General features: G+C 38.7%; 2 protein-coding genes across 2 annotated transcripts; one reads left to right on the forward strand and one right to left on the reverse strand.

Moving 5' to 3' along the window:
* Positions 1-119: 119 nt before the first annotated feature.
* Positions 120-4,507, forward strand: rps10 (ribosomal protein S10). The gene is made up of 6 exons (XM_058631545.1): positions 120-268; positions 712-861; positions 2,009-2,183; positions 2,843-2,920; positions 3,227-3,282; positions 4,420-4,507. Exons 2-6 carry the CDS (start codon positions 712-714, stop codon positions 4,459-4,461), a joined length of 501 nt encoding a protein of 166 aa, XP_058487528.1. The 5' UTR covers positions 120-268; the 3' UTR covers positions 4,462-4,507.
* Positions 4,508-5,142: 635 nt separating this feature from the next.
* On the reverse strand, positions 5,143-14,301 carry nudt3b (nudix (nucleoside diphosphate linked moiety X)-type motif 3b). The gene is made up of 6 exons (XM_058631544.1): positions 13,973-14,301; positions 12,765-12,875; positions 9,593-9,637; positions 9,415-9,499; positions 8,997-9,134; positions 5,143-5,264 (listed from the first exon to the last, which is right to left on the reverse strand). The coding sequence occupies exons 1-6, from the start codon at positions 14,069-14,071 to the stop codon at positions 5,179-5,181; spliced, it is 564 nt and encodes a 187-aa protein (XP_058487527.1). The 5' UTR covers positions 14,072-14,301; the 3' UTR covers positions 5,143-5,178.

Below are 14,301 nucleotides of genomic sequence, written 5' to 3' on the forward strand. Positions count from 1 at the left end.
AGTTTCCTGTCTTACCTCAATTTCTTTAATGATGCATATTATTTACTTTTATAACTTAATACAATACAATGCAATTCATACATACAACTTCTTTAACGTCCTATTTTACACACAGTCGAAGCAGACAAAAGCACTTCCTCCGCAGGGTCAGTGTTACTTCCACACCAGCAGGGAGCAGCACTTCCCAGGATGCGCGGAACGAGGGGATAAACCTTTCCGGCCAACGACAGTCGTTCCTTCCGGCTCCGGTCCCTCATCAAGTGGAAAGGTAAAGACAGACCCGGCGTTTGAAATCTAAATATATCTTCAACATCTCATAATCTATGAGACAATAATGTCAACAATTAAGTTGTTTGTAATGTATCGGTGGAATTCGTGGACATATTTCACCCATAAATGTTTTCTAACCTTAAATATTAGAGTAAGATGTGGCATAGTAACTCGGACTGACGTTCACGATTGGCTGCCATTTTTTCCTTAAAAAACGTAGGCCGCCCTCATTAAAGTTCATGTCTACCACCTCGTTCGGGTACTGATGTGATATAAACACCCACATGTTGGTGGTGATTTTGTTCACTGAAATGAGCGTCTGTAGTCTCTGCGCTGTCTTTATTTTCGTAACTGGAGCCCGTTAGGTTGGCTAGCCTGATAGCATGCCGCCGAAGTGGAAGCTGCATGTGAAGCTAACGCTCGACTTGTCACTTCACACAGATGCTGATGCCCAAGAAGAATCGCATTGCTATCTATGAGCTCCTCTTCAAGGAGGGAGTCATGGTGGCCAAGAAAGACGTCCATCTGCCCAACCATCCCGAGCTTGCTGACAAAAATGTGCCCAACCTTCATGTGATGAAAGCGATGCAGGTGAGACATTTGGATGGTGATGATGAACTCTGATGAATCCGTTTATCGTGTTCATTTTAAATGAGACTGGCTGTATATGCACCGTTGAGATGTAGTTGGTGTGTTGGAAGTGCATTCACTGTTAGCTGTCATGATTACTAGTTGGGAAACCATGTCCAAGACTCGACCGCAATGTGGGTAAAATCACATGCTTTTATCTAACTTATATATGTTAGGATCTCCAGTTTCTTGAATTTACTTTCATGTCATCTTAATTGTCCCATAAATCTGTTAGTACTAATATTATTGATGATGGCTAATATTGCTATTATGTGTAATAATTAAACCCCAATGAATAAACACCAATATCAAAATATTAATTCTTAAGTTTCTCATTGAAAGAGTTAAGTTGATATTTAGGTTAACATCTCTCCTCACTGTCAATGTGCTCTTGTTTGTTACATTACTCACTGGTTCCTGCACCCTGTATTACTAGCATGTACACTAGGCCTACACAGAAGAAACTTCTAGTCTTGATTACTGGCGGTGTTGTGGCCACTATACACTGTCTCTCTCTGTCGTTGTTGTGAAGTTCCACACAGAACAATGAGCAAGTAATGTTTAGCAAGAGAGAACAAATCATGCGATGTCTGAGAAATGCAAATTCCAAGATCTCACCAAAGAAAATTACAAAGACTGGCAAAGAGATGGCAGAGTGTGCTGCAAATCAATGAAAGTAGAGCCCATGGTAGAAGCAGTTCTTACAAGTTACTGTCCCATCTTAAGCTTTGTCAGCACATGTGGTCCTTGAATTCAAGGGCATTTGTCCTGGAAACTTTTTTTGTCGACCAAGTTGTGGGAAACCTGGTTCTTATTAACTTAACGGTTTCCAGCCAGAAAAGGGAATGATGATATAAGTGATAAACATTGTTGGCCCAAGCAATGCTGTGCCAGTGGTCCTGCAGAAAACACCAGTGAATTCTGAAATGTTTGTTTGCAGAACAAAAAGAAGCATGCTTAAATATGTCACTCACATGAATACAGTAAACTATACATATAGGAGTGATTTAGTGTAAGAACTGTGATTTTTCTTTGGTTTTGTTGGTCATGTACTTCAGTGTTGAGGATATGGCTGTGATAAGTAACTTGTGTCTGTTTTCCTTTTCAGTCCTTGAAGTCCTGTGGGTATGTCAAGGAGCAATTTGCCTGGCGTCATTTTTACTGGTACCTCACCAATGAGGGTATCCAGTACCTGAGAGACTTCCTCCACCTTCCACCCGAGATTGTGCCCGCCACCCTGCGCCGCCAGACCCGCCCTGAGACCGCAAGACCCAGGCCCAAGGGTAAGCACTCAAGTTTATACTTAATGTGGAAGTATGGCTTGGGTTTACTGTCATTTCAATGGCAATATACCTTTTGGGTTTGTTGCTTTAACAATAGAATTTGTAAATGGAATGGAATCTGACTAATTACATAATAGGCTGACTTAAATCTGAGTGGAAGTATATCAAGGGCTTACCAACAGATAAAATGCTGCAGTCTTGGCTTAGTGACTTCAGCATATCTTATTGTTACTTTAAGTTTGCATCAGTTAGATATGTAAACGGCTTATCTCAGCCACCAGTCAAGTTTGATTCATCTTATGTCCAAACCCTAAGATTTGAAAAGAAAATGTTAGACATGATCTCTCTACCAGTCTTGTGAAGATGCATAATTAATCATGTACACCAGTGTCGTAGATAACAGGAAGCAGTGTTTCTAATTTCTGCAGTAGTTTGCTTGGATTTAGAAAAATAGAAGCCAGTGAATAATTATTTTAAACAGTCTTATTTCATACTTTGTCTTCACATGTATATGTTGTCGGTCAGCTTTTTTGAATGTCTTAAGTTGCATCATTGATTACATGCATCATTGGACTTGAACTTAAAAGTATACTTTTGACTGTACTGCAGAACAACACCTAAGTGCAGTGTTAAATACAAAATGTTTATTTAATTTTCAGGTATGGAAGGAGAGAGGCCAGCCCGCCTTAATCGTGGAGAGGCTGACAGGGACACATACAGGCGATCTGCTGCACCCCGTAAGTATACCTATACACTTCTTGCCACCTCCTTGGTATGTTGCATGTGTGCTGTGTTGAAGTTCTTAAAAACTAAGCATATTTAATGGTAAATTATAATAATGCCCCAACACCCTTTTTTTGAGGGGGGGGATTTAATGTATTTTTAGTTCCCTAAGAAAATGTTTAAGCTAAAACAGGAAGAGCACAAGTTGCAGCGTTTTATTGACGTAAATAACTTTGTTGCTGGCCTAGTTTTAATATGAGTTGTATGAAAAGTCAATTTACTGAGACCTATTGGTTGACATTCATCAATTTCTCTACCAGCTGGTGCTGACAAGAAAGCAGAAGCCGGTGCTGGAGCTGCAACAGAGTTCCAGTTTGTAAGTACCTTTATTTTGCATTTACCATTTTGTGTATGAGCAGATCATCGTTGGCCTGTTAAAGCAAAATACAAATTTTTTATAACAATCATAAATAATACTGTATGAAATAGATGAAACATTGTTCATTGTCATTAAGCAAAGAAAGTAAGTATATTAAGGCCCAAATAAATGGCACAAGTTGCAAATAACTCGCAGCTTCAGTGCATGCACACTATTGACAGTGATGGCACAAATAAATAAATTACAAGGACCTGGCAGACAAATAATGACAAGTAGAAATTGGTTGAGTTGGCATTAAGCAATGAAGAGCAGGTGCCAAGTCATTTTACTTAATCCAAAGAGAAAATTGTCTGGTGTGCAAAGCCTTTAAAGACCCTGTAAAGCAAATGCAAGAGTTTCTCCTCTTCACACTTTATATACACTTGAAAATGGTGGCTGACATCTGGGGTGCAAAGGCTGAAAACGGTCTTCTATTTAGAATTTGTTTAGTTATGGTTCAGTGGCTCAATAACACACAGATGCCATAGCTATTATAACTTCTCAAACACTGTAACAATATAAAAATCATTGCTGCACTTTCAACAGTTTCTTTGTCCTGAAAATGCAAAAACATGATGCAAAAATGCTCTACCACTTATAATTCCTAGAGATGAGGAAATGCTGTAGAGAAGAACAGACTCCTGCTGTGAGTCCTCAGGTACTGCTGAGGACTGCAGTTAAACCAGCTCTGTGTATAATGTAAACTTTGATTAAAATGGTGGAAAAACAAGTGGTTTGATAACCAGAGTTAATGTTCATATTCTTTACAAACACAGATGAACCGTAATGTTTTCGGACTTGGTTTCCCCCACTAAATTTGAGTAGATCAGAGTGTGTTGCAGCTCCACTGGACACGCCTCCAGCGTCTGAGCATTAGTTACTATAAAATGATTACATGACGTTTTGAAACACCTGGCAACTTTTTTTTAATTACTCAAATTCAGTATAGTGGTTTGTAACACCTTTTTCCTGTGGGAGAACAAAGTTGCGAGATATTTTTATCACTTTACAGGGACTTTTAATTACAGCTGTCAAACTTCACGCTGTAGATCAACCTTCACTGGGTGATGTAATGACAACTTTTTCCTGTTGCAGAGGGGTGGCTTTGGACGCGGCAGAGGACAGCAGCCTCAGTAAATTTTCACTGTTTCTTTGTGTACAATAAAGAAAAATCAAAACACAATTTCAGTCTTGGTATTGTTAATTGTGATTGTGGTAGATGTTTTGAATGCTGGGCAGCTGGATGTTAAGACAGGTTTCAGATTCAAGAATAAGCAAAGGTCTGTGACCGTGACCTGATGGAAGCTACAGGATATTAAGTTGGTCTGTTGTTTCATAGTAGAATCATCTTGGGTATTATGTTAGAATTGAATATACAATGTTTCTACCATGGCTGTTACATTTGTACATGCCTAATGAAGTTGGTATTTCAAAAAGTAGATTGTGCAGTCTTGTGTGTAATTGAACTTTATGAAATATTTGTTTTGGCTGTGACCAGGTCTAGTGTGTAGTGTTCCAGTAGAGACATTTCAGTTTTCATGTACTGGGACTATAATTTTCCTGTTGTGAATCAGAATGTAGGAATAGCAGATACTTTTATTTTGCTAAAGAAAATGGAGAATTATTCTCTATTGTTTATTCCTTGTACGCCATTTGCTAAACAAGTGAATTTCCAAACTTCAGGTTTGGTAAATAATGCAAGCACTTCTGATCTCTTATCGTTTAAGAACATGATTGAGAAACATATCACTTGTAAACCTTAATGTCATACACAAATGTGTAACGGAGCCAAGTCTCGTACATGAACACAGACCCATCTGAATGTGAAATACTGGTGTTTATTTCTTGGCACATTTATATTACAATCTTCAGTCTTCTTGCACTGGTTTTATTCCATAGTCCCAAATCACAAGAGGAAAAGAATATTCCAGTGACATACCCTGAAAAACAATACGAGTAACTTCAAGGCTGAGGTCAACGACTTCAAGTGCTTAAATATTCAGTTGTGATTTATGAGTTTCCATTTAAAAAAAAAAAAAAAAAAAAACATTTTTAGATTCAGTTTATAGTTAAGATGGTCTGAACATTAAAAGAAACCCAACTTTCAATCTATAAATGTGCTTTTAATTTTTTTTGGTTTGGCCACAAGATGGGGCCAGTCAGTTGATATGGAAACACATTGACTGTGGTCAATTGAAAGGAAGTGACTTAATCAGATGCTCCAATTGTATGTTAATAAATCCCATCTTATCTTAGGAGCTTTAATATACAAAACATTTTTTTTTCATAAACATAAACCGGATCACTTTGCATGAATTTTGAGTTACAAAGGTAGTTTAATCTTTGTTGACCAAAGCTGAAGTGTGTCCTCTGGCTGTAATGATGCTGTCTTAGCATTTGCTTGACAACATCACAACCAATAAAGGAAAATGCAGAAACAAAAATATGGACAAAGAACAAGTGGCTGTTAAGAAAATCCTCTTCATCCATGTTTTACAGTATCTATCAAACCACCAAGACCAAGTTAAATCTGCAAATCACCCAGGGTTCAGGTTTTTTAGTTTTTTTTTTTTTTTTAGTAGCCATGTTCTCTCCACCTGAACTGTCTAATTGCACATCAAGTTGAAGACTAAAAGCTCTAACCAAAACAAAATCTCACAGGAAGTGCCAGATTGGGCATTATAAAGCAAGACTTTGTCCACCACACCTCACTAAATACACAGCAGTAAAACCAGTTCAAAGTCTCAACATGAAGTGAGGGAGGCTTTCAACTTCTTTCACCTGTACAGTCATTTAGAGAGAAATCATTTTTAATTGCTGGATTATGACAATTTAGTTGGAACCTTAATTTGTCGGGCTTTAATGAGAAAAAAGACCAGGGTAGAGTCGCCGCTGCCGTCACTGTATAAAGTGTTTATCGAGTTAAACATTTGGTCCACTAGCTTTCAGTTATTAATGCCCACAGTCTTTCCCCTCAGTTTTTAAATCACAATGCAGGTGTTTTCTGTCTATATTCAGTGAAATGAGCAATTACCACTAAAAAAAAAAATATAGTCAGCACCTTCCCTATTTAATTACAAATTAAATGACTTGTTCAGAAACTGCAACTGTCAGACACGTGGGCGAAACATGATTGGAAGTGTAGTTGAATGTTAAAATGATCAGGTGTATAATCCAAAATCGTGTTTTATTTTTAAATACAAGCTGCTATAATCCATATTTCTCACAACTTCCTATATATAAAAGGGAACCTTGAATTAATTTTACAATCTGACATTTATCATTTAGAATAACTTGCTCTGCATTGTTGTCAGCCACTGTAAGAAGTTTTCAATGAAAAAACAACAACAAAACTATTCCCCTGAAACTTGATTTGACACCAAGCAATAATTTAGCCATATTACTGAAAAGGTGATAATGTCACTTACTCATCTTACTGTCCTCAACTAACTATAGACAGACCATGATAGTATGCCATTTCTGCTTTTGATTAAAGACGACTGAAAGAAACTCTGGGGAAATATACTGAAACTGGTGGAGCAAAAGACATCAAGCCTACAAACCGCCACAATAAAGTGTTTAACTCAAGAGTGCAACTGTACTTTATTTTTTTATAGCTTGGCTAAAGACAAGGAAACAAAAACATAATCCCATGCTGTTGCAAATTTGATTTGGTCTAATAAACAATAAAAAGGGATTAAGGATTCCGAGTATATTGGATTATAAATGGGCTATTTGCACTCATCCACTAGTCACAACCACATTCCTTGTTCTTTAGCCGCAGGTGCACTCCACACTATTTCAAGAGAAAAGTCCAAACGGCTCCAAACCCAAACACAATCATTTCTCCCAGCCTATTGACACGTCGCCCTCACTGATGTGTAAGATGTGTTTTGTCATTTGTACTCTCACCTTTGATCTATACAGAAATAAACAATTTACAATAAAAACCTCTTACATGCTATCTACAGCGCCTCCAGTTTCACAGTATTGAGCCAGCTGCCTCGTGCCACAGAGGCTAAGTGACGCAGCTCAGATAAAGAGACTTTTGCCAGACGTTAAAGAGGGAAAAAAGTATTCAAAAGCATTTTACATGTTAAAAACAAGGTCTCAAACTGTACAAGGCTTGTTGTTCTGCATCTTGCCAAAGACAGCATTATAGATTCAATTACTTTCAATGTCAAGCAAGTGTTCCGAGTGTTTTTGGGGATGCAGATTAAATACTAAAATCAGAGGGGTAAAAAAAAAGAAAAAACATCAACAAAAAAATAAGAAAAAACACAACCATAATGAAAAGTGCCCGCTTAAGTCACCTGTGCTATGAACACACTGTAAACAAATGCTTTTTAACCAAACTGAATGCGTGGAGTAAAATACAGACATGTATTTTAATAACTTAATGATATGTGCTGTATTTTGAAATTACAAGTCATTGGTTGTGAAATCTACTACTTCTACCCCCCCTCAGTGTGCAGAGGAAGACTTTGTAGTCAATCATGAGAGAGCATTTGTTGTTGTTTTTTTAAATTAAACAAGGACTAAAAGGAGGTAAAGACACTGAAGAGAAAGGTGGTTCATTTTCACTTAAACGTTGACAGTCTTTCACTCCCTGTACAGTATATGTATGTATGTACATATATATATATATATACACACACATATATATACACATATACATACATATACACACACATATACATATATATATATATATATACGTACGTATGTATGTATACATACGTATATATACATATATATGTATGTATGTATGTGTATATATATATATATATATATATATATATATATATATGTATATATGTATGTATGTATGTATGTATGTATGTATGTATGTATGTATATATATATGATATTGGAACCTGTAGTGCTTGGCTAGCTTCCCAAATAAGAAAAACTTGACACTAGTAAATCGAAATATTACAATGGGGCCGCATCCTTCTGATAAAAGAAACATCGGCAACCACCGTAAAGTGTAAAATGAACAGACCATATCCAAATAATCCAAAGACCTTAACACAAGGCCGCTTTACAGTCGGCATCAAGATACTTGTGGGAGTGTGACGCAACAGTGTCACTGCACGATAAGTCACTTCCCACAATTCTCTTCAATCAGATACAGATGACATTTCTTTCCTTAAAAAAGGGGACGGGACTACTCTAATGGGCACATTCATTCACAGAAAAAAAAACCGAAAAATGGGAGGAGACATTAAAATGACCACCATAAAGCCTTCCGCTTAATCACTATGTTTACACATTGACATTACAACAGTAAAAAGTAGTTCTTGCATTCAATAAACACCACGCTAAGGGTGCTTTGATGAAAGAGAATGAAGGTAGCAAGGGGACATTTCATGCAGTTGTCAGTAAAAAGAAAGGAAAAAAAGTGGGGTCAAAAATTACATTTACAAAGTTTTCAGACTATTTAACCAGCACTTGTCATCAGGTCTGTGCCACAGTTCTGGCACAAAGGAGTTGGCAAGGCAAACCATGTTATTGAGACAAAAGAAGAGAAAAAGAAGAGAAGAGGGGAGAAGAGCGCAAGTGGCGGTGAAAGCTCAAAAGCTCCAGAGAGTGTCAGAGGTATGGTTTTAGTTATCTGATACCCGAAATGGAGCTCTGATTGATGCTGTAAGTAGGGGAGAGTTCCCCACCTATCGTAGTCACCAAAGGTGTTCCATTACTGGTCAGGCAACTCTCCTGGAGGGCCTCAAAGTAGGTGGCCTGCACAGGCTTGTGACACAGCAACACTTGTATGGCATCGTCTATTTTAAACCATTCCCTTTTTCTTCCTGTTGACAGAACACAAAATTGTGGAGCAGGTTAAAACAACGGTGTGGGGGGGGGGGAATTATGAATGGAAAGGTTTGTCATTACTAATCACAGCACTGATGTAAAAAAAAAAAATCACAAGGGCAGGAACAAAGCTGGCATTATAATCTGCTCCAACAAACAAACAAAATCCCTGAACTGTGATACTACTAAGGCCTAGGCAACCTAGTGAAGTTACAGGTAGCATGTGACTATTCATATGATCCCAATTACGACAAATAAACAAATACTATGCATTACCAATGTTGACTGAGTCCTCCCAGTCCTCCAGAACCTCTGTTACAATAAGGACGTAGACGTAGGTTCTGTGTTTTCTCTCTTGGTTCTGTGGGGGAAAATGTGTCATGTTTTCACTTCTCATTCACAAACAGTATGTCAACATTTAAAGACCAAAACAGTCTCCGGCAAATAAGCTCACCTCAAATATTCCAACTAAACGACCCAAAGTCCCCTTCACGCCGGCCTGTAAAACAAACACAAAGTTGCACAAATGTCAAATGTTTCTAAATACAAAATATGGGGGTTTAATCTAATATTGCAATCTAATAGACCTGCTGAGACATAGTCAGAGTTGTTGACTTAACTTTATTGTGGGGGTATATTTTGTTTGTGTTGGAGTGGATTACATTACATTGGAAGAATGTTTTTGTCCACTACACATTCACTCTGTCCAAATCCTGGGCCTCTGCCCAACACAATGTAGACATTCTATTTAACCTTTAACCCTTAACCTTCAAGCTCAAGAGACCTAAACAAAAAAAAATACACAAACACTGAAACTTGCTCATTTTCACTAATATGCTACATTTACTACTCTTGCTTTTGCAGCAAGAAGTTTCCTCCCACAGTCCAAAAACATGCAGATTTGGGCATTCGGCAAATTTGACTCTCTAAATTGACTGTGGGTGTGAAAGTGTGAGTGGATGGTTGTTTGTCTCTATGTGGCCCTGTGATGGACTGGCAATCGGTCCAGGATGTACACCGCCTATCGTCCTATGTTAGCTGAGATTGGCACAGCTCCCCCGTGACCCTCATGTGGAGGATAAAGGGATAGAAGATGGATGGATGTTACATTTACTGATTTTAATTTGTTCATGACACCTTCAATGTAGTGAGGAGTCATTTATCCTAACCCTAACCCAGAGGCAAGATAACAATCTGCTTGAATTAAAGAAATTCAACAAATATAGAATCCAGAAATAATTAAGCCAGCAGTAATTACTGTTTCATTTAATTGTTCAATCTATGTTTAGACTCTAACATGAAAAAAGAAAAGTACATCCAAGACATGTGGTAATCACATTCATTGTCTACTATTCAGACATTTAGTCTTCATTTGTATAAAAAGAGTAGAGCAAATCTTATCCAAATATACTTATCAACTTATATATCAACTTAATCCTTGCAGTTCTACATAACTGTACAACACTTAGAGACATTCAGCAATCACATGATGTCACACACACACACACACACACACACTGACCACTTCTCTAAAAGATACTACCAAATGTCAAGATCACGTACAAAAGGTCAGAGACAAAAAAAAAAAACAGAATAAGCCCAGTGCTGTCAGACTTTCATGATCATAAACTCTAAGCCACATTATCCAAATGCCAACACCTTTTTTCAGGACACCATGAACACTCCTGTTCCTGTTACCTTTAAACCCATTCTAACAACAAAATTAATTATCTGTGAGATAAATCCCAACTCCCAGAGGAGAATAGTGGGTTAGAGTTAGACACAGAGGCAGGCCACTTGCTGACATCTTTGCCGCTTCTTCTTCAGGTTCCAGTTTCAGTCTATAAATAAATGTTGATGCCACACACTGTACCATAGACTCAATGTTGTACTCTTCTGGCCTTGAACTAGATCGTACTGAAAAGAACAGGCCCACTTCTAGAAATCCCAAAGATGTGCCATGGATTAAGTAATAGGCCAAAAGTCAACCTGTATGTTTTTATGAGACATAAAAGGTCTCCCAGCTTAAGCATGTAACTGAAGACTACTGGTCATCATCATCAACATGGAAAAGGACAAACAGCACTGAGGCTGATTTAGAAGTTACACAATGCTGTCCTGTGTCTTCACAGTGCAAGTCTGAGGGTGTATGACTAACAGGGATAAGCAGAGGTTGTTGATGGTTAGGCTGACAAAGGAACCTTCTAAAACTTTTGGCCTCCTGAATACTGTGTTTTTGCTCTCATCCTTGACAAGACTCCAAACTGCCAAGCATGAGAAACCACTCACCGCTCATAAGGTCTTCAGCATAAGCTTGCGAGGATTAGGATATGTCTTGTTACACCACCATATGATAAGAGGCTTAAAAAGCCACAGTACATGGTGATGCATTGAGTAACACTCAAAAGCCACCACAAAGTTTCTGAATGTGGTCTTTCAGCACTTTTACCACACTTCAGTAATGATGTCACATTGATTTTGACCCTGTGACAATGTGTTAGCAAGCCATAGCCTTTTGGAACCACCAAAGCAACCAAACTGCAAGAGACAGGATAGGAGATGATATCAGCATCCATTCATTGTGATGGATCACACACACAGAATAGGCTTCATGTGGTCAGTGACCCACCAAGTGCTGACAGCTAGGCCAGATTTAGCGTCTTCTGTGCCCTCTCACCACTTTGATCAAAATACGGAAGCAATAAACATGTACACCGACTGAAAGGACACCCAATTTCACCATCAAACGTAGGATACATAGCATGAGCAGAACATTATTGATTTTCCAATGAGATTCAAACCTGCAGACTAATTGCTACACATCCTACCCTACACAGATAAAAGCCAGATTTATCCTTCAAGATGTCTCTGAAACAAGGATGCTGCTGTAAAAGTGTATCTGAAATGTAAAAACAATGAAAGCTGATTTCAATCTCAACCTACAACTGTATTTGACACTTAAATACTGCTTTGTAATATGACACTGTGATACAGCTTACATGTTGCTAGGCTCTCTCTCCTGTCCAGGCAAACAGGATGACTGCATTAACAAATGGGCTTTGAGAGGATGGTATTAGGCCCAGTGTTAAATACAGACACGATTTAATGGAAATGAAATACAATACATCTTGTAAGCCTATACTCTCACTACTTTGCCATGCTGTATATGGAAACCCATTCTCAGAACATTATTACCAGCTAGGAATGAAGGCTAGAAAGGTTAATGCGGATTTTATACTTCTTTATGAAAAATTATTCACAATTTAATGGTAAACCATTCAAGGTCATTATATAGATTATATCTCAAAGTGTGTTTACGCAATGAATATACATGTCAATACAGAACCTTTGTTACACTGCACCCAATTGCAGGGGTCAATTTGTCTCTTCTGTAGTGAAATTAACGTAATGTTTTTCATATTCATGTCACGGCAGATGTAGATATACATTTTCCTCATTGAGCAACATAAATAACTGTAAAAAGTCAAGGAAGTAGCAGCCTATTCAGCCTACTGCGGTAGTCATTAGTCATATCGGCAGATCTGGGTGTGTTTGCTGATATCTGCAGATAATGTTTTCCACGCTCTATATGGTAGACAAATAATTAAATATAGATAACGACTGACCTCTTCACACACTTCTCGAGCTGCAGCAACACTGGGCTCTTCCTCTGGCTCCATTCCTCCTCCAGGAACTATCCACTTGTCAGGATGTCGACTACTGCTCACCAGCAGCACCTGTAACACATCCAGTGCATGACTGTTTGTACACTAGATTTTAACTCCATATCGATTGTTGTTGGGTGTTCACAATACACAAGTGTTGTTGCATGGGCAAGCTAGAAGTAAAAATATGCAGCTCCTCGCAGGATATTATTGAGAATGCAGTTTATTGTGTGTATGGCTAAAGCAGGTAATGTTTCACTCCACATAGATTGGATCTGAATCAGTGAGTTAATTTCTTTCCACAACTGTGAGGAGTCAATCTGTTGGGTTAAAGCTGGAGCTTGGCTGAGTGACGGTCTGGTCGACGACAGTCTCTGGTAAAAGTCTAAAGCTGCTTGCTGGTCGTAATGATGCGTTTCCTGTCACCAGCAGCCCATGTTGTACGCAAACCTGCCTCTATAATGAGGAATTGATTTAGTCTCAATTCGTCTCCTCCCTTGGTAAAACATTTTCCCTACAAAGCCATCGTTGTGTATGTCGTGGACGAAATTTCAACTCCCTAAATCGCTTCCGAGCTCAAATAGTCCTATGAAGGCTAGTTATAACGGCTTTGAGTGGAGAGTCCACTAACGTAGCAGCTATGGCTAACAACAATTTTAGCTAGTTGCAATAAGGCTAACACATTTCACACTAACGGTTGCTTAAATTGCCAGACTACCTATTAACATTGGCCCGTGCATGTATCACCATGTGACGTATAACTCTAAATCAAGAATTCTATCCCTCTGGCAAATTCGAATGACAAAGTCAACGATAGCACGGGGATGTGATCGCTGGTCGGGAGCCGGCAGCCCACAGCTGTTACATGGCGAGTTAGCATGCTAATGTTAGCATTAGCTAGCAGGTTGGCTCCATACAAAAAGCAGAGGCTGCAGCTATCTGCAAAGCTAAAGCAGCTTACATAACAGTTGATGGGAGCTAAAAAAAAATCAAAACTGACGTTAAATTCGCAACATCTGAGGGCAAAACGAATGTTTAGAAAAGGTAAGGTCACTGTTTTAGTCAGTAAAAACTCACTATTGTGTCTATGTAAATATCCATTTAATTAGAAACTGGTATGGCAGCTAAGGTTAGCATGGCCCACCAGACAGCAACATCCACGGCCTCACCTCCTCCTCGGTCGCGCTCCTGAAGCACAGACAGGCGGCCCGCTTCTTGTAGCCATCCCCGTCGTACGTCCGGGTTTGGTTTGACTTGAGCTTCATCATCTCGGTGGCACAAAAGTTCAAAATTACAGCTAAGTTAACCAGTTTAGAAAGACGACGGTTGTTGACGCAAAGTCCTCCTCCGGGGAACCTCGGCGTTTTTCTTAAAATAAATAACTTCTTCTTCGCTTCATTTTCACAAACCTGGGCACATCTAAGGCACGGTCGCCATTACAAGGAGCCGCTACGCCCACGACGTAATTTAACCTTTAATGGCTCGGCAAGCGTAGGAA

The sequence above is a fragment of the Solea solea genome, chromosome 6, assembly GCF_958295425.1.
Source record: "Solea solea chromosome 6, fSolSol10.1, whole genome shotgun sequence".
NCBI lineage: Eukaryota > Metazoa > Chordata > Actinopteri > Pleuronectiformes > Soleidae > Solea > Solea solea.